General features: G+C 51.0%; 1 protein-coding gene and 1 pseudogene across 3 annotated transcripts; both read right to left on the bottom strand.

Moving 5' to 3' along the window:
- Nucleotides 1–3010: 3010 nt before the first annotated feature.
- On the bottom strand, nucleotides 3011–16353 carry Selplg (selectin P ligand). Of its 3 annotated transcripts, XM_039089642.2 has the most exons (3): nucleotides 14731–16353; nucleotides 7659–7875; nucleotides 3017–5046 (listed from the first exon to the last, which is right to left on the bottom strand). In XM_039089642.2, the coding sequence occupies exon 3, from the start codon at nucleotides 5039–5041 to the stop codon at nucleotides 3749–3751; it is 1293 nt and encodes a 430-aa protein (XP_038945570.1). In that variant the 5' UTR covers nucleotides 5042–5046; nucleotides 7659–7875; nucleotides 14731–16353; the 3' UTR covers nucleotides 3017–3748. The 3 variants fall into 3 exon arrangements, with proteins under 3 accessions (NP_001382082.1, XP_038945570.1, XP_038945571.1); NM_001395153.1 differs by lacking the exon at nucleotides 7659–7875 and having other exon boundaries at nucleotides 3011–5046; nucleotides 14731–14818; XM_039089643.2 differs by lacking the exon at nucleotides 7659–7875 and having other exon boundaries at nucleotides 16205–16227.
- Nucleotides 16354–19109: 2756 nt separating this feature from the next.
- LOC134481306 (ATP synthase F(0) complex subunit C1, mitochondrial-like) lies at nucleotides 19110–27068 on the bottom strand (annotated as a pseudogene).
- Between the last annotated feature and the right edge of the window lie 470 nt (nucleotides 27069–27538).

Below are 27538 nucleotides of genomic sequence, written 5' to 3'. Positions count from 1 at the left end.
TTCATTTCTCTCACACACACTACTGGGTCCATGCTAGTACTCGCTCTAATACCCTGTGGCTTGTGTGAGTGGCACACAGGGAGAAAAACCTGAGCTCCTGCCCAGATCAGCTGTCGACACCCATGCGGGGGTTGGGAGGGGGTTGCCCCTGACTCAGTGGGTGAAGACAAGGACTGAGCATAAACTTGACCCTTCTCCTCCTGCCCGACCCCCTTGTCCTGCCTGATCCCCACCTCCTGCCTGTCCCCACCTCCTGCCTGACCCCTCCTCCTGCCAGACCCTACCTCCTGCCTGGTCACTCCTCCTAGCTGACCCCCTCCTCTTGCCTGACTCCCCTCCCTACCTCTTCGGCCTTTTTGGTGACACAACCTGTGTACTCCCGATTTTTAAGTTCCAGTTTCCCCGGCAGCAGCTCAGAGGGTCTCCGCACCCCTATTTGCAGTCTCCCCATCCCAAGACGTGAGTGCGATAATACAAGTGTCAGGCATGCAGTAAGTGCAGAATAAATGCTAGCCTTCTGTGCTAGGCTCCAGCTCTCGACGGAGAGGGACTGGGTTTTACCTTCCAGTCACCCTTCCAAGTAACCTTGCCCTTTCTGTGTTTCGAGGACAATTAAGGAACAACAAGAGAGACTTCTGCGTGACAGGGAAGGTCAGCAGGGTGAGTCTTTGGGGCACAGAATTCCCCTAGAAGCCCTCTGTGATCTGGAACTTGGAATGATGTCATGGTAAGAGCAGCAGGGCCTGGGTTCCCACATTCTCTGTGTGATGGAGGTCGGGCTGGGGTTCACTTCTCTGTGCCTCTGTTTCCTCCTCTGTGAAATGGGGAACATTTGAGGGTCTCCTTCGAAGGCTGTTTAAGGGGTTCTAGACATACTGCAGACGTGTGTGGGCTTGCGGAGCGGTGCCTTGGCCGGCTCAGTCTCTGCATCGTCAGGGGCATACCGAGAGGGATCGGGGGATGGGAAGCCATGAGCAAGGGACACCTGGACTCTTCCGAAGGGTCAGGCGTCACGTTTTGAGAACGAGTCGTTTGGCGAATGTATTACCAGAAAAGCCAAGAGCATCCACGCTCAAAACCCCAGGCTAGCTCCTCCCTCCAGGAGCGGGTGGCTGGCGCCCCCTGGCGGATGTTCCCCTCATCCAGTTAAACAGTATTCTCAGGAAAATGAGGGCCCCCGGGAACCTTTTCAGGTGCCTTCAAGTCCTGTAGCTTCCAGGTCTGTGAATCCTCCCTTCTACTGTTTATTTTCCTTCTTTTTTAAGATTTACTTATTTAATGAATATAATGTGGTCTTCAGACACACCAGACCCCATTACAGATGGTCGTGAGCCACCTCATGGTTGTGGTTGCTGGGAACTGAACTCAAGACCTCTGGAAGAGCAGTCAGTCCTCTAAACCGCTGAGCCATCTCTCCAGCCCAGCCTCTACTGTTTCTGATCCAAAGGGGAGACGAACCCAGGATATGCTCAGTCCACCAGCTGGCTTCATCTGAAGGTCCAGAGGGAAGCAGGGAAGCAGCAGACATTTGCATCTCCAGATGCGGGGGACATCTCCCTACCACTCCCTGCTCTGTCCCTGAGGGTCCCATCACCAGCCACGTTACTTCCTGTCTTTCCCCTGTCTCCATTCTTCCTGTCTCCATTCCTCTCTCCCATAATGAAGTCTTATCTTCCAGCCCTGGAATTGGGGGTCACACCCTCAGAAGGTAGGGCAAGGCTTCTTCTTCCCAAAGAGGCCCCAGAGAGTATTTTCTGGAAGAAAAAAAAAAACAAAAACAAAAAACAAAACCTCATTCTTCTGGGAGACAGAATGCTGTGTGTTTTAAGCAGTTATCTCTTTTGGTCTGTGGAAATGATCAGAAGGACTCACTTGGGGCAGGGCAAGAGTAGGAGTTAAGGGTTCCGGTTGAGTGGGGTTGGAGGGAGGTGGGTGTATCCACTGTCCATTGTGGCCCACATATGGGCAGCCCTCCTGGCTGGCTGGGGTTGATGGACTCTTGGAACATAGGTGTTAAAGCTGACAAAACTGTAATTCGGGGTCTCACTGCCCTGCAAGTAGGGGTCAAGAAACTCACAGAGGCTGATGCAGCTTGGTGGCTGTTTGTAAAGAAGGTGTGTGTGTGTGTGTGTGTGTGTGTGTGTGTGTGTGTGTGTGCCCACACCTTTGCTGATATATGCACACGTGGAGGCCAGAAGACAATCTCAGCTGTCATCATTAAGGAATTTTCTCTTGAGAGGTAGGATAAACTCTAGCTGACCAGTGAGCCACCCATCTCTGCTGTCCCCAGGGTGAGGTTAAGAGTGTGAACTCGGGGGCTGGAGAGATGGCTCAGAGGTTAAGAACAGTGCCTGCTCTTCCAGAGGTCCTGAGTTCATTCCCCAGCAACCATGTGGTGGCTCACAACCCTCTGTAATGGGAACCTATCAATGCCCTCTTCTGGTGTGTCTGAAGATGGCTACAGTGTACTCATATGCATAAAATAAATAAATCTTAAAAAAAAAACATCAGCCAACCCCAAAGGGACCCTCCTCCTTTGGCCCAGCTTGGGGAGGGTGTATTCAATAAAGTTCTCTAATTTGTTTACTCCCTTAGTTCTGTTTGTTTGTTACATAGGGGTGTGGATGTCAGAGGACAATTTTAGGGAGTCAGCCTTCTCCTTCCACCATGAGGGCCCCCAGGGAACTTAAGTCAAAGGGCTTAGCAGCAAGCCCCTTCACCCACTGAGCCAGCCAGCCAGCCCCAGTTTTAGTTTTCTTTGAGATAGGGTCTCATGGAGTCCAGGCTGTGATCTAGCCAAGGATGACCTTGAACTCCTGATCTTCCAGCTCTCTAGCGCTGGGGTGATAGGTATGCGTACGCTACCCCCATGCAGCGGAAGCCCTAGTGTCCTCTTGCAGTTGACCAGGAGGTGTACTAGAAGTCTCCATTGTCTAAGAGCGGCATGGACAATGGCCTAAAAGCCCTCCGGGAGGGCTGGAGGGGCAGCCTGGGTGTGTGAAGGAGTCAGTTGCCATTTGTTATCATAATTTTATTGAACACCTGTGCTGGGCCAGGCAGCAGTGTGATGTCACTGTCGCTGGATGGAAACTCATTGGTTCACACAGACCCAAAGGAAGGACCATCCTTCCAAGCCAGGGGCCTGGGAAAGCCAAGATGCCCCTCACAGGGGACAGAGGAACAGACATGGTGGCCTCCCATAATGCTTCATTCTTATCAGGCAACCATGGCAACCAAGAGAATGGCTTTGGGGGGTTGGGGATTTAGCTCAGTGGTAGAGCGCTTGCCTAGCAAGATCAAGACCCTAGCAAAGCCCTGGGTTCGGTCCCCAGCTCCGGAAAAAAAAAGAGAGAGAGAGAGAGAGAGAGAGAGAGAGAGAGAGAGAGAGAGAGAGAATGGCTTTGGGAGTGGGGGAAGGGAGCTGAGTCCTTCTTAATGGAAGGACAGGAATCCAGTGACCTGCGGGGGACACACAGCAGTGGGAGGGCAATGGGGACGGGGATATCAGACAAAACAGAAAAGAGGTGGAGAATGTTAATGTTACTGTAGACCTTGTCCTGGAGGCCACCAGGCTCCAGGAACAAAGCAGGAAGCTCAGGACCTTGGGGGCTCTGGACCCTGATTGGAGTGGCGTAAGGTCCCTTCCCTAAAGAGTCCTGTGTATACACTTCACCCAGGAGGCCCAAATCTATGGCCTTCATGACTGATGGGGTAATCATGGAACCAGCAAGGGTCTTGCTCAGGTGGGCTAAGGGAGGAAGCTGTGCAGGGTGAGGTCATCCCCATCCGGGTCCCCACTGCGTTCTGTCTTCTGGTCCTGGACCTTGGGCAGGCCCCCGTTGGCTGTGACAGGGGCCCCGTCACCCCCCTCGGGAAGCAAGGATGAGATGCAGATCATCTCTGTGGGGGAGTAGTTCCGCACTGGGTACATGTGCGTCTTACGGGAGAGGCGGACGGCCAGCACCACCGTGCACACAAGGAAGATGGTGGCCAGGGAGGCTAAGATGAGAATGGCCAGCAAACATTGCTTCACCGGGATGAGGTCCGAGGTCCCTGGCGGGGTTGGGGCCAGAGAACTCCCAGGGGTGACAATCAGCCCTTTCTTCAGCCCGGTGTCAGGTAAGTGGCCAATGGAAGGCCCAAGGAAGATGGCAGACTCATTAGCCTCTGTGGACAGGGTCTCCATGGCGGTGGGTTCCGTAGAAGGGGCTTCTGTGACCGCAGATGTTGTAAATAGACTTTCTACAACCTGACTCCTGGGAAGCTGGGTGGTCTCTGTCTCTGTGGACGCTGGCTGTGAGGTCTCTGCCTCCGTGGGTGCTGGCTGTGAGGTCTCTGCCTCTGTGGGTGCTGGCTGTGAGGTCTCTACCTCCGTGGGTGCTGGCTGTGAGGTCTCTGCCTCTGTGGGTGCTGGCTGTGAGGTCTCTGCCTTTGTGGGTGCTGGCTGTGAGGTCTCTGCCTCCGTGGGTGCTGGCTGTGAGGTCTCTGCCTCCCTGGGTGCTGGCTGTGAGGTCTCTGCCTTTATGGGTGCTGGCTGTGAGGTCTCTGCCTTTATGGGTGCTGGCTGTGAGGTCTCTGCCTCCCTGGGTGCTGGCTGTGAGGTCTCTGCCTCCGTGGGTGCTAGCCGGGTAGTCATCTCCACTGGGCTTAGTCTCCGCTGTGTGACAGATTCAGTGCTCAGCATCCCAACTGCTGGCCTTTCTGTATCCGGGTCAGCAGGGCCAGTGGTGGCAACCTGCGCAGTGACAGTCTCAGAAGTTCCAGCCCCCGCGGAAACTCTCTGCTCTAACACGGCCACCATTGTCCGAAGCTCAAGGTGAGCCGCCACCATGTTGGGGACACTTATCAACGTTTCTGGGGGATCTGTGCCATACACGCTGTAGTCGGGGTATTCAAAATCATCATCCCCAACCACCTGTCTCCGTTCCCGGAGATGCACAGGGCCCAGGCCTTCCATGGTTTCATGCCCCCACGGCTCCTGCAGATGAAGGCTGTTGCCAGGGCCCAAGACGGTCAGCAGCAGAAGGAAGTGTGGGAACATGGTACCTGGGGAGACAGGGGCAGAGATGTGGTGTCAGCCTGTCCCCGCCGAGGACCTCAGGACAGTGCTGCTCTGGTCTGGGGCAGGCACTGTGGCGGCAGACATCTCCTGAGATGGGACCGTTGGCTGGAAGCTTTGTGCTTATTCACACAAGCAATGCCAGCCAACCATCAGAGAGGGTTCATTATCCTCCCAGCGGTTTTGGTTAAGTTTTATTTTCCTCCCCACCCCCCACCCCAGCCCCTCCATTTACTTTTCGATTTTATTTGTTCGTTATATTTATGAGACAAGAGTCTCACCCTAGGCTGTCCTTAAACTAGTGATCCTCCTGCCTCAACCTCCAGAGTGCTGAGATTATCAGTCAGAACTACCATGATCCGAGGTTAAATATTAAATACGTTTTTTTTAACCTATTTATTTTATTGTTGTGTGGATGCATGTTTGGCCTGCCCGGATGTCTGTGCACCACGTGTATGCATGGTGTCTGAGGAGGGGTTTGGATCCTCTGGAACGGAAGACACAGTTGTCTGTTGGCTGCCATGTGGGAACTGGGAATCAAACCCAGCTCTGAATGAACAGCCAGTGCTCTAAACCACCCAGCCCTCTCTCTCTCCGTCCCTAAAATATTTTATTTCTGCTAAGCTCTCAACTACAATCCCACCGTTGAGAGCCTGAGGCAGAAGGACTGCAGGACTGCCAAGCTACCTACTGAGGTCAAGGCCAGGCTGTGTAGCTTTATGAGATTCTGTTTCAAGAGGGAAAAAAAAAGTTAAGGGAGGAGAGGAGGGAGGGGAAAGTGTGGTCAGGATGTAAGAGGAAAGAAAGAAGGAAAGAAAGAAAGAAAGAAAGAAAGAAAGAAAGAAAGAAAGAAAGAGGCACTAATATTTACATATTTTTAAATTTCTAAAGAAGCCTGAAGGTTCTGGGCAGGATTATACATGTTCATAATCACAACATGTGGGAGGCAGAAACAGGAGGCTCAGGAGTTCAAGCTCATCCTCCACTACACAGTGAGTTTGAGGCCAGCCTGGGCTATGTGAGATCCCATTTCGAACCCTCCCCACAACAAAAAAAGAAGCAACCCCCTCAGAGCAGAAGCAAGCGAGGGTTGTGACTCAGCATTAGCCTGCTGAGTATATGCCAAGCCCTGGCTTCACTCCCAAAGCCTGAAAATATGAAATAAAGAAAAAAAGTTAAAAAAAAAAAAAAACTGAACCGGGTATGGAGACACACCAACTCTCTGGAGGCAGAGGCAAGTGGACCTCTGTGAGTTCAAGACCAGCCAGTGAAACCATGTCTCCGAATAGAAAAAAATAATAATAATAAACAAAAAGAATAGAAAATGTATTTGTGGGAGTTTGACCGGTTTTTGTTGCTGTTCTGTTTGGGACGGAGTAACTGTGGGTGGCCCGGTATTCACTTTGTGTTCTTTTTTTTTTTCCGGAGCTGGGGACCGAACCCAGGGCCTTGTGCTTCCTAGGCAAGGGCTCTACCACTGAGCTAAATCCCCAAACCCTTGGTATTCACTTTGTAATGCAGACTGGCCTGCCTTGCACTGAGCAATTCTCCTGCCTCTGCACGGCAGGGCTGTGTCTCTAAGCCCAGCAAAGGACGACTTATTTACTACATTCACTTTTCTTTAAAAAAAATATTTATTTTTCTTTTCTGTGTACACGTGTTTTGCCTGCCTGCAGGTGCATCTGTGCACTACGTGTATGGCTGTGAACCATCATGTGGGTGCTGGGGACTGAACTCAGGCCACTTGGAAGAGCAGCGAGTGCCCTTAACCACTGAGCTTCTCTCCCTTAGTGCATCCCTCTTTTATCCTGTTCCCTTTGTGTCCTTGTTTGGAGGATGGGGATGACTAGACCCACCTCAGCATCGCTTTGAGGATGGCCTGAGGGACTGGAGAGATGGCTCAGTGGTTAAGAGCACTGTACTGCTCTACCAGAGGTCCTGAGTTCAATTCCCAGCATTCACGTGGTGGCTCACAACCATCTGGCTCACAACTGTCTAGAACTCCAGTTTCAGATCTTTTAAAACTCTGTGGTGAGGGGTTGGGGATTTAGCTCAGCGGTAGAGCACTTGCCTAGCAAGCGCAAGGCCCTGGGTTCAATCCCCAGCTCCGGAAAAAAAAAAAAAAACAAAAAAAAACTCTGTGGTGAGTGGCAGGCTCTGGGTATTGGTTGATACCCTGCACACAGAGCCCCTTAGCGGGATACAACCCTCCAATAGTGTCTCATCTGCAGACAGCATCCACACCCATCAGTCATTTCCTGTTTACTTGCGTGATTGGCAGGCAAGTGGGAGGGAGAGGATGACTCTAACCTGTGGACCCTCTTTGCTCTGCTCAGTCTGAGCTCCTTCACAGGTTCCTTCAGAGTGCTCTTATAAATGCACTGACTTTTTAATGCATTGTTTTGAGTTTTTGTTTGTTTGCTTGTTTTATTGTTTAGACAAGGTTTCCTGGAACTCTGTCTGTAGACCAGGCTGACCTTGAACTCGCAGAGATCCACCTGCCTCTGCCTCCCGCGTTAGGATTAAGGTGTGCACCATCAAGCCCTGCCTGACTACATCTAACAAGGAAACTGTAAAAACAAAAGCATATGGCACTTGCCTGGACAGTTATCCCGAGAACACCGCCCTAGGGAAAGAGCAGAGACGCTGGCAGAGGGCTCAGCTCAGGCCTGGGGGCTGCTTGGGAGCTTGAGTCCTGATTGGGGGAAGAGCCAGACCCCACATTGTTCAGGAACCACCAAGGTCCTAGAAAGGGCAGCAGACTATGGTGCAGGGTGGGAGGAGGTCCAGACACTGCATCTTGAAAGCGGTGTGACCTGGAGAAGGTGATTGCCTCTCTGAGCAGGGTTCCTCCTAGGGACGAATACCTGGCTCCACCTCGACCCCACTTTCCTAGGGGCTTGTGGGGAGGACAATACAGGAAGAAGCCACCAGTGCCAAGGTCCATGCCATCATTACGACACCAACTCTGTGCGAGCGCGCACGCGCCTGCGCACACCTCCCCCACGATTCCTGGAAGGTAGAGACTCAACCACTTCCTGAAAGAAGAGGGTGGGGGCGCTACCAAGGCGAGTTTCTGGGGTCAAGGCAGCTTGGAGGGTCTGAAATTCAAGGGCTCTCTCCATAGGCGCGCATCTGTTCTACCCACAGTCCCCTGCGCACACAGGAGACCAAAGGTGAAGACAGTCCCACCTTAGGGACAGTGACTCTGAGCACCCTCTCCGACCCTCAGCAGCCTCATATGGAAAATGAGTGACGTTGCTTCAAAGGTGTCCCACGGAGAGTCCCAGATGTCGGCTTCTGAAGGGAAGGAATCAGGGAGCCCCTTCTGTGGGGACACACACAGGGAGGCCTCCGACTCAGAGGCCATGGAGATGAGTTTGCTGCCACTGTGGGCAGCCGGGAACAGAGAGCTCTTCCCTGTTGAGGGAAGGAAGGTGGGGTGGGGGGGGGGTTAGGGCGTGTGGGGGTGGAGGCTCCTGGCGTGTTAGCCGCTCTGGGGGACCACCGTAGCGCAGGACCTTGAGACCAGCCCGGTCAACACAACAGGACCCTGTCTCGCATAAATAAGTAGATGAATTAATTCATATAATATCTTTTTTTAAATGTGGCCAGGGCGCGGATGGACAGCCGCAATCCCAGCACTTGGGAGGCAGAAGCAGGAAGAGGTTCAGGTGTAAAAGTAAATAAATAAAGCAAGAGCTGGGGGATAGATAATCCTCCGTGGCCGCGAGTGCGCCTCTGTGGTTGAAAGAACATTTGCTCGGCACAGGAAAAGGAAGAGATGAGATTCCCTCAGGAAGCCCAGCTTAACCCGGAAGTCAGACATCACAGAAATCCCTCAGTTTCCAACAAACTATGGCCACTGGCCACTCCAGGCTGGTCCCTGTGGTCTGTGTACCCCAACAGGACAGACCCTGGAACACTGCAGCATCTGTTCTCTGCAGGCACAGAATCTTGCAGCTCCAGTGCGAGCCACGCCCGCGGCAGGTGGGCGGGAGTCCGCCCTATAGGAGCTTCGCTGGTGGTAATCTCCTGAGTTCTCTGTGTGTTCTCCAGTGTGAGGGACTCTTGTCAAGCCCACATCACACCTCCACCGTGGGTGGGGACGAACTCCCCCATCTCCTCTGCAGAAGCACAGAAGCGGCAGAATTCAGAAGAGGAAAGCAAGCCTCGGAGTGACACCTTGCCCCTCGTCTTTTCAGATGACAGGAAAACAATAGTGGGGCTGGGCTGAACTCCCTGAGGGTAAAGACAGCCACATCCGACTTCTCTACATGCTCGCCTGTTTCCTGTCCTTCACCCCTAACCAGTAACTACCTCCCTAACAACCCCTGGCGGCTATGAAGAACAAGCTTCTAGGGGTCTCATTCCTTCATGAATTGTGGACCCTGCACATCATCTCAAAGTCTAAGACACCAAGCAAAGCCTGGACCAACAACCAGGGGAGACTGAGGCACAGGCACCCCCAGGTCCCAGGAGGGGTTAATATTCTGGTAGGTGGGACACAGTCCAAATCTGTGTGACCTCGGACAGTTCAATTTACCCCTAAGAGGCACGGATATCCCATCCATGCCTCAGTTTACAGCATAATCCCTGTAAGTCCATGGCAGAATGAATGTCATCGCACCTGACCTGGCAAATGTTATTAGGTAGTAACCAGGCCTGCCTAAAGCATGATGGGAAGGCTCACCTTAGCCTACAGCTTGGCAACATTGTCTAACACCAGCCTACAGGGTATAAATAAGAATCCGTAGCCCAGGGTGGATCAAACTCAAAACCCAGAATGTGGGTTTTCCAGAGTGGCTGACACTTTTAACGGTTGCCACGAGGGCAGAGCGTCATAAGCCGTACTGTCAATGAGGTCAGTGCTCGCAGAGGCAAGAAGAGAATCCACTCCTGGTTGGGCTGCCGAGGGTGAGTGGGGGGTGGTCCTTGTGAGATGCTCAGCAGATGGTAAACTCGCAATAAAAGTCAGTTATCATCGTCGTCGTCGTGGTCCCCACCACCACCAAAATCATCATCTTGAAACAGGGTTTCACTATGTGACCCTGGCTAGTCTGCAAACTCGCTATGTAGACCAGGGTGGTCTTGAACTAACGGAGATCCAACTGCCTCTGCTTTCTCAGTGCTGGTGCTGAAGTTGAGCATGGCTCATTGTCATAATTTCGAATTTTGCATTTAGGGCCAAGGGCCTCCCTGTTAACCCCTGCCTCGTCCTGGGAAATCCCCAACCTCCAGGCGGGACCGTGACTGACCTTTGGCTTCCTTAGAGAACCGAGACCCAGAAGCCCGTCTCTATGGACATCATCCTCAGACTCGGCCTCCTCAGGTTCATGAGTCACATCTTCCAAGTGACGCCTACGTGCTGGGTGCTGCTCTAAACCTGTCTGTCTGTGAGTCCTTGGTGCATTCCCCCATTGAAGGACGGGAGCTATCATTCCAAGGCCCGTTGGGTGCCCAGCGTGTCTGCAGCGGGTGGCCAGGAGCAGGGCTCAAAGCCAGGCAGTCCCCCCTCAGAGCCCATCTCAGTCCCACACCATCTGTTCTTGGAGCATTTGGATCCACTCAAGGCCTGGTCCAGCATCTTCCATTCTGTAAACCTTCCTGATGTTTGGTTCCTAAAACTCCATTCCAGTGAAGCCATGAACTCCCTAAGCTCACACAGCCACCCGCACCCCGAACCCCCAGCACTGCACACGCACACCGTCTCTGCCGTCTCTGCCGTCTCTGCCATCGTTTCCAGCTTCTTCGTATTTGCCAGCTGACACCTCTGCCTTTATTTTGCCAACCTATCAAGGACAATTCCCTTTCCCACTTTATGTTTGCTCCAAGGTAGGCTCGTGCAGCCCAGGCTGGCCTACAACTTGCTGTAGCCCAGAATGACCTTGAATTACTGAGTCTCCTGCCTCTGCCTCCCAAATACTGAGATTAGAGCTGTGTGTCTTGACACTTGAGCCTATTACCTATCCATGCATCTACTCATCCATCCATCCATCAATCATCCATCCATCCATCTATCCATCCATTCATCTATCCATCCATCCATCCATCATCCATCATCCATCCACCCACCCATCCATCCATCCATCCATCCATCCATCATCCATCATCCATCCATCCCTCATCCATCCATCATCCATCATCCATCCATCCCTCATCCATCCATCCATCCATCATCCATCATCCATCATCCATCTATCCATCCATCCATCATCCATCCATCCATTTACTCATCCATCCATCATCCATCATCCGTCATCCATCCATCATCCATCATCCATCATCCATCTATCCATCCATCCATCCATCCATCAACCATCCATCCATCCATCCATCCATCCATCATCCATCATCCATCATCCATCATCCATCTATCCATCCATCCATCATCCATCCATCCATTTACTCATCCATCCATCATCCATCATCCGTCATCCATCCATCATCCATCATCCATCATCCATCTATCCATCCATCCATCCATCAACCATCCATCCATCCACCCATCCATCCATCATCCATCCATCCATCCATCCATCCATCATCCATCCATCCATCATCCATCATCCGTCATCCATCCATCATCCATCCATCCATCCATCCCCCATCCATCCATCCCCCATCCATCCATCCATCATCCATCCATCATCCATCCATCCATCTATCCATCCATCCATCATCCATCCATCCATTTACTCATCCATCATCTGTCATCCATCCATCATCCATCATCCATCATCCATCTATCCATCCATCCATCCATCATCCATCCATCATCCATCCATCCATCCACCCATCCATCCATCATCCATCCATCCATCATCCATCATCCGTCATCCATCCATCATCCATCCATCATCCCCCATCCATCCATCCATCATCCATCCATCCATCATCCATCCATCCATCCATCATCCATCCATCCATCCCCCATCATCCATCCATCATCCATCCATCCATCATCCATCCACCCATCCATTCATCATCCATCATCCATCATCCATCATCCATCTATCCATCCATCCATCATCCATCCATCATCCATCCATCCATCCATCCATCATCCATCATCCATCTATCATCCATCCATCCATCCATCCATTCATCATCCATCATCCATCATCCATCTATCCATCCCCCATCCATCCATCATCCATCCATCCATCCATCATCCATCCATCCATTCATCATCCATCATCCATCTATCCATCCATCCATCATCCATCCATCATCCATCCATCCATCCATCCATCCATCCATAGACATAGTCTTTTTTTTTTTTTTCCTGGAGCTGGGGACCGAACCCAAGGCCTTGCGCTTGCTAAGCAAGCGCTCTACCACTGAGCCAAATCCCCAAACCCCATAGTCTTACTGTATGTCCCTGGAACTTACTATGCAGACCAGACTGGCCTCAAACTCATAAGAGGTCTGCCCATCTCTGCCTCTAGAAAGTGTTGAGATTGAAGGTGTGCACCTCCATTCCTGAGCCCTGCAACTTTTTACTAGTAGACATCCTGTGCATCTCCTTAATATCCCGTGGCCCCTCGCAAGGCCACACACACAGTGTTAGATAATTGGGGGCGCCTTAACTCCAGGAATCAGCCTTGGCTTGTTGGAACCAGCCAGCAGCAGATGAGACCTGTGGTTTAGCACAATTTAGTTGAAGGAGAGCTTTGCCTGGTTTTCTAAAGAGGCACGGATCCCACAAAGCCCAGACAGCTCGTCTCCTTCCAGTGTCCTCCACTCCCTGCTTCCTGCTCTATACAGCAAAGGGGACTGAGAGACCTTGTCACCATGGGTCCAGGATCCCGCAGCCAGAAGGCCTGTGCTACATCCTAGCTCAGTGCCTTCTTGGCCATGATGTCATGTGTAGCTACCTCTCCTTTCGGAGCCTGGTTTTCCCACTTATAAACAACTGTACCATCCACCAGGAGCATCTGGGTGACCCCAAAGCCCTCTGGTGACCCACCCAGGACCCAGCCCAGGTTTTCTGGAGAGCTCGGCAGGAGGTCCCAGTCCCTTCCGTTCCCCAGTTTCAGCTCTCTGGCTACTGGCCAAGCTGGTGAGGAAGGAACCTCCCCACAGGGTGTGGTACCAACGGAGGCACCCAGAAAGCCACCTCTCTAACCCTCGGACACCAAGAGGCCAGGCCTTTGCAGATGGAAATTATTTATGGGAAAAGGAGACCAGCAAACGCCCAGAGTCCAGACAGTAGGAACTAATCTCCCTCTTCAGGGTAAAGGGCTAGGGGATGCTCAACCACAGAGCACTTGCTGAGCTTGCAAAAGAGCCTGGGTTCAAACCCAAAACTCACTCAGCAAAGACAACACAAATCTGCAGGAGTGGGGATGGGTCTTCAGCCCCTACCAAGTACAAGCTCCCCAGAATGGACTAGGGATGTGACCAGCGACGTGGGCGCTCCCCCGGCATTGCAGGAAGCTCTGGCTTTGATTTCCAGCATCAGTGAACTAGGCGTGGCAGAGGCACATGCCCACAATCATAGCACTCGAAACATGGAGGCACAGAATTAAGGTCATCCTCCGCTACACGGTAAGTTTGAGGCCAGCCTCGGCTACATGAGATTGTCTCAGAAAACACTGGGCTTGGAAGAGAGGGCTCAGCAATTAAGAGCATTGGCTGCTCTTCCAGAGGACCATGTTGGATCTCCAGCGCTCACATCCATCTGTAACTCCAGTCCCAAGGGCCTCATAAGACACTGCACACATATGACGCACAAACACACAAGCACTCAAAACACACATATGTGTAACACTATTAAAATAATAAGATCAACTTAAAAACAATTTCCTATGAACAAGTACTGTTTTCTCAGTCTGATTTAATTAAAGCAGCAAAACAACAACATAGGGTCAGGGTAGAGACTAGGCGGCTCCCAGGGTCAATGCTTGCCGGGGACGACTGCCGGCCTGAGTTTAGTTCCCAGAACCCACAGTGGAAGAGAACTGATTCCCCTGAGCTATCCTCTGACCTCCACACATGCCTGCTCGTGCACACGAGTGCTCATGCCATGTGCACACACAGGGAGATAATGACAATAGTGATAACAATAACAATAGCTATTATTAATGCTAAATGAAAACAAAAATTTAGAATGATCAAAGAAGGCTGGTATGGTGGCGCCTGCCTGTGAGCTTAGCATGAGGCCAAGGCAAGAGGCTAGCCTGGGCTACATAGTGTTACAGGCCAACTTAATGAACAAATGGAGACCATATCTGATTTGAGAGAGAGAGAGAGAGAGAGAGAGAGAGAGAGAGAGAGAGAGAGAACTCCAAAGAATGTTTTTCATGCCTTTAAGCTCAAGACAAACTCTACCACACTCTTTCTGGACTCTTCGAGACTTAGACTCAGCACTGGCCTTGAGTTTCCCGTGAACGAAAGGAAGGGTGGGGTAGTTTCTAGGTAGAGGGCCTGGACTTCTCCGAGTCTCCACTCAGAGACTGCGAGGCAGCAGCCACAGCCTGGTAAGCAGACGGCAGCTGGGTGAGCATTTCCAGCTAAGGGTGGAGAAGCTCCAGTCTCCTGGGAGACCTTGGCCCAGAGTGTCAGTGCCACTCAGAAGGGCCCAGGTACCACCAATGCGAAGAAGAGCCTCTGGTCCCTTGGGCCCCCAGCCACTCCCTCCTCATGGTTTTGCAAACCAGACTTACCGTGCCCAGCAGAGCATGGGGCAGCTGCCTCGGGGCCCAGAAGTGACTCTGCCTCCGTGACAAGGCCCCGTCCACACTGCCAGATGCTTGTGGTCCCAGTCCGCCAACCCCCAACGGCAGGGTGTGGAAGAAGGAAGCGAGAATGCGGTTACTCAGGCTGGTCACGTGACGCCCCACACCCCCTTGTTTGTGACAGCTTTGGTGACAAGTCTGATTAAAGTTGGGTGGGCAGCGTGATGGCTGTGTTGGGGCTGATAACAGTCTGGAAAAATTCGAGGAAGGTATGGGGCCTTACTGGTGAGGTGACCTCTGCAGATGACCTCAGAGAAGAGTCATGGCGTTATTCCATGGGCACGGGAGAGAGGCAGACAGAAAGAACCCTGCCATGGGAGACAGAGGCCAGATGGAAGGGCAGAGGGCGGGTCTCAGTTCCATTTTAGATGGAGAATGGGAGGCAGAGGGTTAGGAGTTGCAGAGTATCCACATCTTTGGGGCTTGTGGGTGGAGTGATGTGTGTGTGTGTGTGTGTGTGTGGGTGTGTGTATGTGGGGGTGTGTGGTGTGTGTGTGGTGTATGTATGTATGTGTGTGTGTATGTGGTATATGTGTATGTGTGCGTGTGTGTGTGTGTGTGTGTGTGTGTGCTCACACGCTCCTGCATGACACATGCATTTGTCTCTACAGCTCAGCTTGGCCTTGGGGTCCTCCCTCCTCTGGGGCTATAGGAGGCTTTTCCTCTTACAAGGTCCTGCATAACCAAGTGTAGTGACTCTCTCACTTCTAATCTCAGCAGTGCCAAGGCAGGAGGAGTACTGTGGGTCTGAGGCTAGCCTGGGCTAAAGAGTAAGACCCTGTCTTAACCTCTCCACGAATAATCCAGCAGGCCCTTTAGTAGCAGTCAAGGACTCCCTGGACAGGAAGGGCCGTTCCACAATAGATTTCTCCCTTATCCATTCCTACATCTCAGGTTGGACACCAGCCCTAGTCTCATGCCATTCCTCTTGTCTATGGGGTGTGAGGCCAGTCAGTAAACAGGTCAGTAGACCAATACCACATACCCTCCAGCAAATGCACACTCCAGGGCGAGCCGCCAAACCCTGATAACCTGAGTTCAAGTCCCGGAATCTGCTGAGTAAAACTGAATCCTGAAAAAGCTGTTCTCTCTCTCTCTCTCTCTCTCTCTCTCTCTCTCTCTCTCTCTCCTCCCTCTCTCTCTCTGCCTCTCTGTTTCTCTCTCTCTCTCTCTCTCTTTTCTCCCTCTCCCTCCCTCCCCCCACCTCTCTCTCTCCTCCCTCTCTCTCTCTGACTCTCTGTTTCTCTGTCTCTCTGTCTCTCTGTCTCTCTCTCTCTCACACACACACACACAAACGTGTGTGTGTGCATGCACATATATGCACAAAACATAAATACGCAAAATAAAAGTGTTTAAAATAAAGCAAGCAAGCGAATAAAACAAAACCAACCAACCAACTAACCAGACAGACAGGCAGACGGACAGACAGATCCAGCTCTAGTCAGCCATGTCAGGACCTTTCAGCCGCCTTAGGAAGCCAGCGCTGGAGCCCAGAGCTGAGCCCGCCTGGACAGACAGATGAGCTGCACCAACGGGACCCAGATCTGGGCTGTGACGTGAGCAGCAGGGGAGGGAGTCACACCTGTTCTTGGCCAGCAACTGCTCTGCCACCCAGCTTCCCCCCAGCCTGCTTACATGGCAGAAGCAGAGGCCTCCCATCCCTGTCAGAGTCTGTCAAGCAGGGAGACCTGCTTCCTAGAGGTTCACGTGGATTCCAGTTCATGCTTTCTCTGAGGCCATGAAGCCATATCCCCCTGTACCTGACACCTGTGGGGTGCATGCTCACTGTGAGCAGTTCTGGGACTCTAGGAATGGAGCCCAGGAGACATGGTACCCAGCCGGAAAGAACGATTAGGGAAACACCTAAGTCCCACGCAGGGAAAGCTGTCCCTTGGCGAGATGTGGCGCAGGTGCTAGACACCATATTCGTGCTTGTTAAAGCAAACTTGGAAGGAGGCAGATTGAAAGATCCTGGGCAGACAGACAGGTGGTCACAGACAGACAGGCCCTCCTTGATTTGCAAACAGACACAAGCGAAGACTTAGCCTTTTCTTGGAGCTCCTTAAAGACAGTCCGAACTCACACTCAACCAATCAGAAGTAGCCAATACAGTTCTGATCAATCAGTAGGAATCCTCCAAGACAGTCAGATCTCAGTTTTCCTTTTGTGTCTGCAAGTCCCCTTGGCAGGGCTCCTGAGCGCTGTCTGGCTTGAAGCTTCTTGATTTATTTTTACTATGTGTGTGTGTGGTGTGTGTGTGTGGTATGTGTGTGTGTGTGTGTGTGTGTGTGTGTGGTGTATGTGTGTCTCTGTGTGTGTGTGTCTGTTTGTCTGTGTGATGTGGTGTGTGTGTGGTGTGTGTGTATGTGTATATGTGTGTGTGTTGTGTTGTGTTGTGTGTGTATGTATGTATGTATGTATGTATATGTGTGGTGTGGTGTGTGTTGTGTGGTGTGTGTGTGTGGTATGTGTGTGTTGTTGTGTGTGTGTATGTGTATGTGGGGGTGTGTGGTGTGTGTGTGGTGTATGTATGTATGTGTGTGTGGTATGTGTGTGTGTTGTGTATGTGTATGTGGGGGTGTGTGGTGTGTGTGTGGTGTATGTATGTGTGTGTGTGTATGTGGTATATGTGTATGTGTGCGTGTGTGTGTGTGTAGAGTGTGGTATGTGTGTGTGTGTTGTGTGTGTATGTGTATGTGGGGGTGTGTGGTGTATGTATGTATGTGTGTGTATGTGGTATATGTGTGTATATGTGTATGTGTGCACACGCGTGTATGTGTGTGTATGTGTAGAGTGTGGTGTGTGTGTGGTGTATGTGTGTGTGTGGTGTGGTATATGTGTGTGTGTGTGTGTGTGTGTGTGTGTGTGTGTGTGTGTGTGCATGTACACATGTACAGGTCAAAGGGCAAATTTTGGGAGCCCTCTGAGTCCTAAGGATTGAACTCAGGCTATGAGACTTGTTGGCGAGCACCTTTAGCCGTCTTGTCAGCCCCAAGCTTAATAATTTATGAGTCATTGTTTAAATAAACTTTACAAAAATGTTCCTTTTCTTTCGACTCAGTTTCCATTAGCATACTGTGGGTTTTCAAAGTGCACAGGAATCCCTGTTACCAATCACGGATGTTGGCAAGCGCTCTTCTTCCCAGCTGAGACAGGCCCTTGCTAATTCCCCAAGGCTGGCTTTGAATTCAGTCTTCGACCCAGGCAATCCTTGAACTCACGATCCTACTGCCCGCATAGCTGGGACTGCAGGCCAGCCTCTGCTCTGCTTTTTAGAAATGGAACCTGAAAAGATTCAAAATCCGTTGTAGACCACAGCAGCGATCATTTGCATAAGAGATTTGAGGAGCTGGGCGTGGTGGCACACACTTGTAATTCTGGTACTCTGTGGGCCACGGTCAGAGGATGACCTCTAGTTCCAGGATAGATCAAGGCTCTATGTCAAAGAATATACAAACAGGGTCAGGCACGGTGGCGCACACCTTAATCCCAGCACTTGGAAGGCAGAGGCAGGTGAATCTCTGTTTGAGGACAGCCTGGTCTATGAACTGAACTTCAGGAAGGAAGCTACGGTGAGCCCCTGCTTCAAAACAAATAAAAGGGGGTGGGGGATATCTCTAAAGCAGGTCCCACCCCTCAAGGGAAAAGCCAGACACAGACACATGTAACCAGCAAAGCTTAGTTGTATGGGCGCTGAGGGCTTGATTGGTGTTGAGCTCATGTGGCTGTCCCCAGAAGGGGTATGGACAGCCCTTCCCTTTCCCTACTTTTTTATTTAAATATACACATATTTTAAATGCCCATGATGATGTCATATTCATTGTTTTAATTTTCAGGTCCTACTGATTGAACCCAGAGCCCTCGAGTATGCTAGCCCTCAGCCGTGGGGCCGTGTTACCCTCAGCACCGTATTTACTTCATAGCTAGGAAGGAGATCTTGAGGAGGTCGAGGACTTTATAGACTTTATCGTTACTGCCCCCCAACCCCACCACGTACACACGCACCAGGGTCAGGCTCCTACAAGTCCGACCACCTGCTTCCTAACAACCAGGCTCCTTCCTGCAGCTGCCAAGTGACTGGCACCAATCCTATTGGCTTCCAGATCTCTGTGGAGGACTCTGGAAGGGTCTGTCAGACTGTTCAGGAATTATAGAATGAACTCCCAGAGAGTAACCCATTACCTACAAAAGAGCTTTTCTGGAGAGGACCAGACAGTGAGCCACCTCTTCCTCCTCCTCCCCTTCCTCCTCCTCCTCCTCCTCTTCCTCCTCCCCTTCCTCTTCCTCCTCCTCTTCCTCTTCCTCCTCCTCCTTCTTCAAGATTTACTTATATTATGCGTGTGAGTACACTGTCACTCTCTTCAGGCACACCAGAAGAGGGCATCGGATCCCATTACAGATGGTTGTGAGCCACCATGTGGTTGCCAGGAATTGAACTCAGGACCTGTGGAAGAGCAGTCAGTGCTCTTAACCGCTGAGCCATCTCTCCAGCCCCAGGCGACCTGTTAAGTCATAACACCGGCTGTATAAACAAATTGATGAGCTGCATTTCAATAAAACTTTATTTATAAACACAGTATTCTTCTCTGAGGCTGTGGCTTGTGTTTCTTCTGCCTGGGGCATTTTTTTTCCTTGCCGCTAGTTCCTGTGCCTCCCCAAGCCTTCCCACATCATCACCACCCCCACTCCCATGATTCCAGAGCACTCAGTTCTTCCCCTGCTTGATGTGTGCCTGTCTTCCTGGAAGCTTTGGGAGGAAAGCCCTGTCTATTTTACTTGGTGCAGCATTTCCTTATCCTAGCACAGCACCTAACACTAAGAAATAGCCAAGCCCTGTCTTGGCCTCTTTAACCATTAAACTTATTTCATAAGGAGGTATTAACTGCTGACCCCATTTTAGAGGTAAGAAATACTAGGTCCAGGAGAGTGAAGTATCTTGCCCAGAGTGATCTGCTGGTAGGTAGCAAAGATACAAAAGTGCCTAATTAGACCCTGAAATCTTAGCTCCTCCCTGCATCCCAGCCTGCTATGATCAGTTTGGGAGGGTGCAATATCTTTATGTCCCTCACAAATTGTGAGCCACTGGGGTGTGGGGCAGGAATTACAATCCTGACGGGTGCTGGAGGCCAGTGGTGGGCTAGCCTGGGAACTGAGGTCTGTTTCTGGGCCTCCTGGGGAACGGGTACTCTCAGGTGTTCATCAGTGGTCATTGCTGACAGAATTCATCTCAAAAGTGGAACTGTGGGGTTGGGGATTTAGCTCAGTGGTAGAGCGCTTGCCTAGCAATCGTAAGGCCCTGGGTTTGGTCCCCAGCTCTGGAAAAAAAAAGAAAAAAAAAGTGGAACGGTGGCTTCTGCTTGGTGGCCACGTGTCCCCTGAGTACTCATCCCTGCCCTGAACCCAGCCTTCCACGTTTTAGCCGATTTGGGAGTGAGGTGTGGGGAGGGCTCGCAGGCTCCTGGCCACACCGAGTTCCAGGGACACCACCATGGCCCGTATGGCTGTGTCTGCCCCGTACTTTTAACTGTACATTGCCCGAGTCATTCCCCACTGAGGGCTGGGAGAGGAAACTGAAACCCACTGACTTCATTAAACAGGGAGGAAGCACCAGGCGACCAGTGCTGGCCTGAGCTTCTTCTTCTTCTTCTTCTTCTTTTTTTTTTTTTTTTAAAGAGAAAGGTTGTTGTTTAATGGTAAAGCTCAGCACACTCCAGCACCAGGAGGACTGGCATGGCGTCAAAGCAGCAGGGACGGCCAGGTGACCCTAGGGAGCCTCACATGGCGGAGAGGATGAGGAAGGCGACCATCAAACAGAAGAATCCTGTGGCCTCAGACAGGGCAAAGCCCAGGATGGCATTGGAGAAGAGTTGCTGCTTTAGAGACGGGTTCCTGGCATAACCAATAGTCAAGCTACCAAACAGTGTGCCAATGCCAGCCCCTGGCCCAGCCACACCAACTGTGGCGGCCCCAACACCAATAAACTTGGCTGCTGTGTCAATGTCCCCTGGAAATAACACTGGTCTGGAATTCCCATCTGACCACCTGGAGAGGGAGCTACAGCAGGAAGGCTTTTTAGATGGAGCCTCTGGTCTACTCAGGAGGGAGGCAGACACAAGCCTGATTAGACCCCTGGTACAGGAGTGGATCAGAACTGGAGAAATGAGCAGTGCCTTGGTAGTCTGCATTTTTCAATCTTGCAGCTTTAGCCCTTCTGGCCTGAGCTTCTACTGGACAGGCTTGTCCAGTCGTTAAGGGGATCTCGGAAATACCCGGATGGTCAGTCAGATACTAAGTCTGTCCATCCCAGTGCAACCCGGGCTTAAAAACTGTGTTTTATTTTATTTTTGAAATTTCGTGTGTGTGTTTCACCTGCAAGTGCGTCTGTGTACCACAGGTGCAGGTGAAATTGTGTGTGTGTGTGTGTGTGTGTGTGTGCGTGTGCGTGTGTGTTTCACCTGCAAGTGTATCTGTGTACCATAGGCGCAGGCGAAATTGTGTGTGTGTGCATGTGTGTTTCACCTACAAGTGTGTCTGTGTACCACAGGCACAGGCAAAATTGTGTGTGTGCATGCGTGTGTGCGTGTGTGTGCGTGTGTTTCACCTGCAAGTGTGTCTGTGTACCACAGGTGCAGGTGAAATTGTGTGTGTGTGTGTGCATGTGTGTTTCACCTGCAAGTGTGTCTGTGTACCACAGGTGCAGGTGAAATTGTGTGTGTGTGTGTGTGTGTGCATGTGTGTTTCACCTGCCAGTGTGTCTGTGTACCACAGGCACAGGCACTCCTTCCTCAATCGGCTTCCACATCTTATTTATCTACTTATTTAGAGACCGAGTCTCACAGAACCTGGAACTCAAGGGTTCTGCAAGTCCTAGGGGACTCTCAAGTCCTACTACCCACCAGCATATGCTGCTATGCCCAACCTTTCTGTGGGATTCAGGGCCCCAAGCTTGGCCATCAAACACTTCATAAATCGAGCCCTCTCTCTAGCCCCGTGGTGGATAAACTTTAAAAGCCGCTGAGTCACAGAGACAGGCTGGATTCTATGTGGCCTCGGCGATAGTTCCAGGCTTGGTGGGCCCCATGGCTGGGCTCAGATGCACCCACACTGTTCATAGAACTTCATCTTTCAGAAAGGAAAAATGTTAGGAGGGCGGACAGGATTCTCGGCAGGGTGTGTGCGTGTTGGGTGTCCTCCTCCTAACCCCAGTGTTCTTCATGTTCAGGGTCACCAAGATAAGGATGTGGGATAAATAACAATTCTCTCAGCAGGCCTATAAACAGCCACTGGTTCCCAGGCTAGACCACTGATGAGCTTCAGCACGCATTGGCTTTGCTCAACTATAAGGGGGGCTGGAGAGATGGGTGGCACTGGCTGCTTGGCAGAGGACTTGGGTGCAGTTCCCAGCTCCCACATGGCAGCTCAGAGTTGTCTGTAATGCCAGCTTGAGGCCTCTGTAGACACTAGGACAGCCTGTGGCTGGCACACACACACATACATGCGTACACACACACACGCAAATGATTCACACTCAAATAATAATAATTAAAAAATAAAAATAAATCTTGAAAAAAATTAGACCTGGCCAGTCAGATAGTCTTTGCCTATCTACATATTCCCAAGATTTTCATGTACTGGGGGGTTGTTGCAGGGGAGGATGCAAAGGTGTCACAAAATGGAGTAAGAAAAGTGGTGCTTTGCTTTGAAAGGCTCAGCTAGGGGAGGGCTTCATCCTCACCCCCAGCCCGTTCCAGCCCAGGGCCTTGGGGTTTATCTGAGTCATCTGAAGGGGAAACGGCTACTGCCCCCTCCACTCACCAGGTTCCATTCCCCTCCTCAAACAGGAACCTGGTACTGAAGGTTCCCTTTCAAACCCACAGTCTGGATGCCCACATGGGCAGCACCTGAAGCTCTCTACACTGGAGACCGCAGTGTAGGTCATTTCCTCAGAGCAAGTCTTCTCCAGCTCACTGTGGGGCTCAAACAGCAGAAAGTGGCCAACGGTCTCTCCCCACAACTGAAGCTCTAGTGTGGGCAAAGTCAAGCATGCTGCTACGAATTAAAATCCCAACACACACATGTGCACACATGCACACGTGTACACACACATGCACACCTACACACACACGTGCACACATGCACACACACACATGCACATGCACACACCTCTAAGCAAAAAAGACATGCAAAAAAAAAAAATCCACGCCTCCTACAACCTTCCTGAGGCAGCCACTGGAGCCGGTGCCTGGCAGGGCAGACTACCCTTCCAGACCAGCTGATGGACACAGCCCTTCTCTGAAGACCCAGCAGGGTCTTAGCTGCACATGCAATCATCATGGGTGTAGGAGGGGTAACTGTTGGAACCCAAAATAGTCCCTTTAGGTTTGGGTCTTGAATGCTTGTTCTCCTGACTTGGGAAGTTTGAGTCCCTTGAACGCTTCTATGGGGTCATTTGATACACTGAGCTTTAAGAATCTGCCGTTCTGGTCAGCAGAAGCAGAAGAATCAGCTGTAACAGGCGACCAGCACCACCAAAGTGAACCTTTGTGTTCCTGGGACAATTGATGCTGGTCATCTGGAGCTGAGAAAGCAGCAGTGATTTGAAGAGATCAGCATCACTGAGGATCATGAATCTTGGGGTTACATCCTCTGAGTCAGCACACAGAAAGTCTGTGGTCTCCAGACTTGGTAATGTGCCAGAGTTTCCCAGGTGCATCTGGTTTTGAAAGGATCAAAGGATCACAGAGAGCAGCCGAGACCTGACACTATGTGGCAGGGTCAGGCTCCCGAATGGTCCTCCAGAGAGGCTATGGATGGAGGTGCAGCCCAATTGCAGTAAAGACCCCAACATCTTGGAGATGCATGCCAGGACTGTGGAATCACCGTCAGACAGCAGCAGCCAAGGCGTGGAGTTGGCGTGAGCCTATGAGACAAACTGTCATCTGTTGCAGAGAGCAGAGCTGGACAAGCCACCTGGGTCCGAGAAGCCCAGGGGACCATGAGTGGGTCCTAGAGGTCAAGCCTTGAACTTTTCACAGTTAGGCTTTGATTTCATCAGAACTATGTGCTGGGTCCATCCTCTTGGGAGTGAAAAAAAAAAGTATTTGTTTTGAGTTTACAGAGACTTTGGAAATTTTAGAGATTTTGGATGTTTTAGTCTTTGAACTTTGAAGGAGACTTTATAAGAGATTTTTAAAAAAATATCTACTGTTTTACTATTTTGCCCATGAGAATTTGCCTGCGGGTCTATTTGTGCATGTCGTGTATAGCTGGCGTCCACTGAGGTCAGGGTTACGGTTAGGGGACTGGGGTTAACACATGGTTGTGAGCCAACAGGTGGATGCTGGGAACTGATCCCAGCTCTGCAAGTACAAGTTAACTCCAGTCAACTCCAGCTCCGCTTTGGATGGTTTCTAGAGACCAGTTCAGACTTGACACTTTTTTTTTTTTTTTTTTTTTTTTTGGAGCTGGGGACCGAACCCAGGGCCTTGCGCCTCCTAGGTAAGCGCTCTACCACTGAGCTAAATCCCCAGCCCCCAGACTTGACACTTTAAAGGCTGTGGGTCTTTTAAAAGTGGGGATGTTTTACGTTATTGTGTTTTTATACAGTTATATCGTTTTATATTTAGCAAGCCTTCTTGGGAACAAACAAGAAAGGACAAAAAAAATCCTACTTGAACAGTGTTATGTCTGTACGTCAGAGTGAGGAGGGGCCCTTGGTCAACTTGACACCAACTAGAGTCATTGGGAAACAGGACTTTCAGTTGAGTAATGCCAGCCTACAGGAAAGTCTGGGAGTTTTCATGATGGACATCCACATAGGCGAGCACAGCGATTATGGGTGGGCCAACGGTCCTAGGGTGTTTAATAAACTGACCAAGCCAATAAGCAGCACTTGACAGCCTCTGCACCTACTCCTGCCTCTTGGCTTGTGACGACTGCTCTCCTGTGTCAATTTGACCACTGTTGTGTGGGCACACCCATGAGGGACGTTTCTTGATTGGATCATTTGGGGTGGGAAGATGTACCCTAAATCTGGGCCACACCTAGTAGCAGCCTATACAAAAGACAAGGAAGAAGGAAGCTTTTTCTCTTTGCCTGCTTGCCCCTGTTCTCATATAACCGACTGCTGGTGAGTTCTTTCATTGGCCTCACATACTTTTTCAGAATGCTGATGTAGAACCAAGACCAGCTGAGACATCCAGCCTCACTCACGCAACAGCTATTGGATTCTTGGGCTTTCCCTCAGGTGACAGCCATTGCTGGGCCGGCTGGACCACAGCCTGTGAGCTTCTGCACCCTGACAGACCCTCACCAATAGGTTCCTGCTGCCTTCAGTTCCTACCTTGGATGATGGATAAGCTGTTGAAACGGAACCAGCCCTTTCCTCCCTGAGCTGGTTTTGCAAACAATGACAGCAGGGTTTTACATTGTAGCAAAGCAGTCTCTATAATGTAGGTCTCCCAGCACTCAGGAAAATGGCTGAAATGTATGGCGTGTTCAAATAACATGCATTCTGTGGGTGTGTGCAGCAAAGTTTGGGTGCTCAAAGGGGCCAGAAGTGGGCATTGGATCCCCGGTTGTGAGCTTCCCGATGTGGGTCCTGGGAATTACACTTGGTTCCTCTGCACTGGCAATACGCGCCCTCAGCTGCTGAGTCGGCTGTCCTGCCCCAGTGTGTTCCGTGGACACTGGGATTTGAATTTCACCATTCTTCTCGCTAAAGTCTTCCTCTGGGTTTCTGCCTGATACTTTAAAGTGTAACTACCAACAGGGTACTCGCACCTGGGAAGGCAGAGGCAGGTGGATCTTCGAGAGTTCAAGGCCAGCCTGGTCCACAGAGTGAGTTCTGTGCTAGGCAAAGCCATAGAGCGAGACCTTTGCTCAAAACACACACACACACACACACACACACACACACACACACACACACACCCCCACCAACTTGTTGTTATTTTAGCTTTTTCAGTTTTTCAAGACAAGGTTTCTTTGTGTAGACCAGGCTGGCCTTGAACTCTCATTCTTCCAGAGTGCTGGGATTTCGGTGTACGCCACCATATCCAGCCAGTTATATACACATACAGTAGCAACTGTACCTTACTCTCCATTTTTAAAAGATTTATCTTTATGTGTATTTGTGATGTGTACATCAGTCCATGCACGTGTGCTGGTGCCTTTGAAGGACAGATGGGAACAGCAGATTGCCCAGCACCAGGCCATCTAATGTGGGTGACAGCAGATACTCCTATCTGCTGTGTACTGCCTCCAGCCCCAGCTGTAACTTATTATTTTTCTAATGTTTCTAACTCCGTGCCTTTCTAAAATGACTAAATAGCCACTGGGTGTTATGGGAGTGTGACCAGTAACTGTGGGGACAGTTCTTAATCCTCAAGACCTCGTGTCTCACTGGTGTTTCGGAGAGAAGCTTTCACGTGGGAAGTCTAAGAAGCTACAAACAGTTAAGTTTGGCCCCAGCTGTGAGCCTGCCTTCCAGAAAGGCACTGTCATTGTGCATAGGTGACTCCTAACAGTAGCCTATAGGGGCAACATATAACCTCCCCCCATACACCAATGAAAAGTGTGCCCTTGACTACGACTCAAGTCCATGATCCAGTGACAACGACAGGACTGTTTACTGCGCTGGGAGGAGAAAGGGCCACTCACAGTTAAGATTCTAAGACCCAACAAAAAGTGTTTCTGGACAGGACACGGAGGGAAGTAACCTTAAAAAAGTAAGTTCTCTCTAGACAGCGTCTGGTCCGCTGTCTGGAGACGACACAAGATGCTGTTAGGTCTTCTGGCAAAGAGTCAAGGTGGCCAAAATCAGACAATGGGTCAGTCGTAAACAGACCACCAGGCCTCTCCCCACAGCTGGGGTCCTCAGAGAGGCCCACCAACTTCCCTCCCCTGCCTGGCCTGTGACCCAGCGGCTGCCCGCCTTCTGGGGAGGAAGGAACCTGGGGAGGGCCTTCCGGTTCTTGCTCATCTTAAGTACCAAGGGAGGTAAACAAGGGGGTTTCTCCTGCATGAAAACTGAAGTGTCATCGGGAGATGGGGTAACAGAAAAGGGGAAGTCGAAAGGTACAATCAGGACACTGAGGACCTGCTAATCGAAAGCACAGCCAAGGTTTCTCGTCCCCTGAAAACGCTGCTGTGAGAGCACCGCCCAACCCTGTCACTCAGGACACAGAGGCTGGAGGCTCAAGGCTATCTACAGCCACAGAGCAAGGTCAAAGATGGCCTGTGGTAACTGTACCTCGTCTTTTTTTTTTTTTTTAACAATCTTTTTGAGACAGGGTCTAAGTAGTCCGGGCTGTCCTGGAACTCACTATTTAGATCAGGCTGGCCCTGCCTCTGCTCTGAGTGCTGGGCTTACAGGTATGCATCGCTCTGGGCTCTGAGACCTTGTCTTAAACAACAGGAAGGAAAACAAACCCCAGGTCTGTCTGAGGATGTGGCTCAGTATGTAAAGTGCTTGCTAAACATGGGTAGAGGTCCTGGATTGCCCGCACCACGTAAAGCAGGCATGAAATCCAGACACTCGGGAGATGGAGGTCACAAGATCTCACCACATTAGGGGCCAGCCTGGCCTACATGATACCCTGTCTTAGAAGAAAAACAAAATCCAGGGAGCTCCCCACACTGGCCATGGTGTCCCTGCAGAAGGCCAAGTGGCCAGCTTGGGTGTCTCACTCCCAGTGGGATTACTGTCCTTCCCCCAAACTAGGTCAGAGACCGG

Source organism: Rattus norvegicus, chromosome 12, assembly GCF_036323735.1.
Source record: "Rattus norvegicus strain BN/NHsdMcwi chromosome 12, GRCr8, whole genome shotgun sequence".
NCBI lineage: Eukaryota > Metazoa > Chordata > Mammalia > Rodentia > Muridae > Rattus > Rattus norvegicus.
Note: the sequence above shows the minus strand (reverse complement) of the source record. Positions and strands in the feature narration are given on the sequence as shown.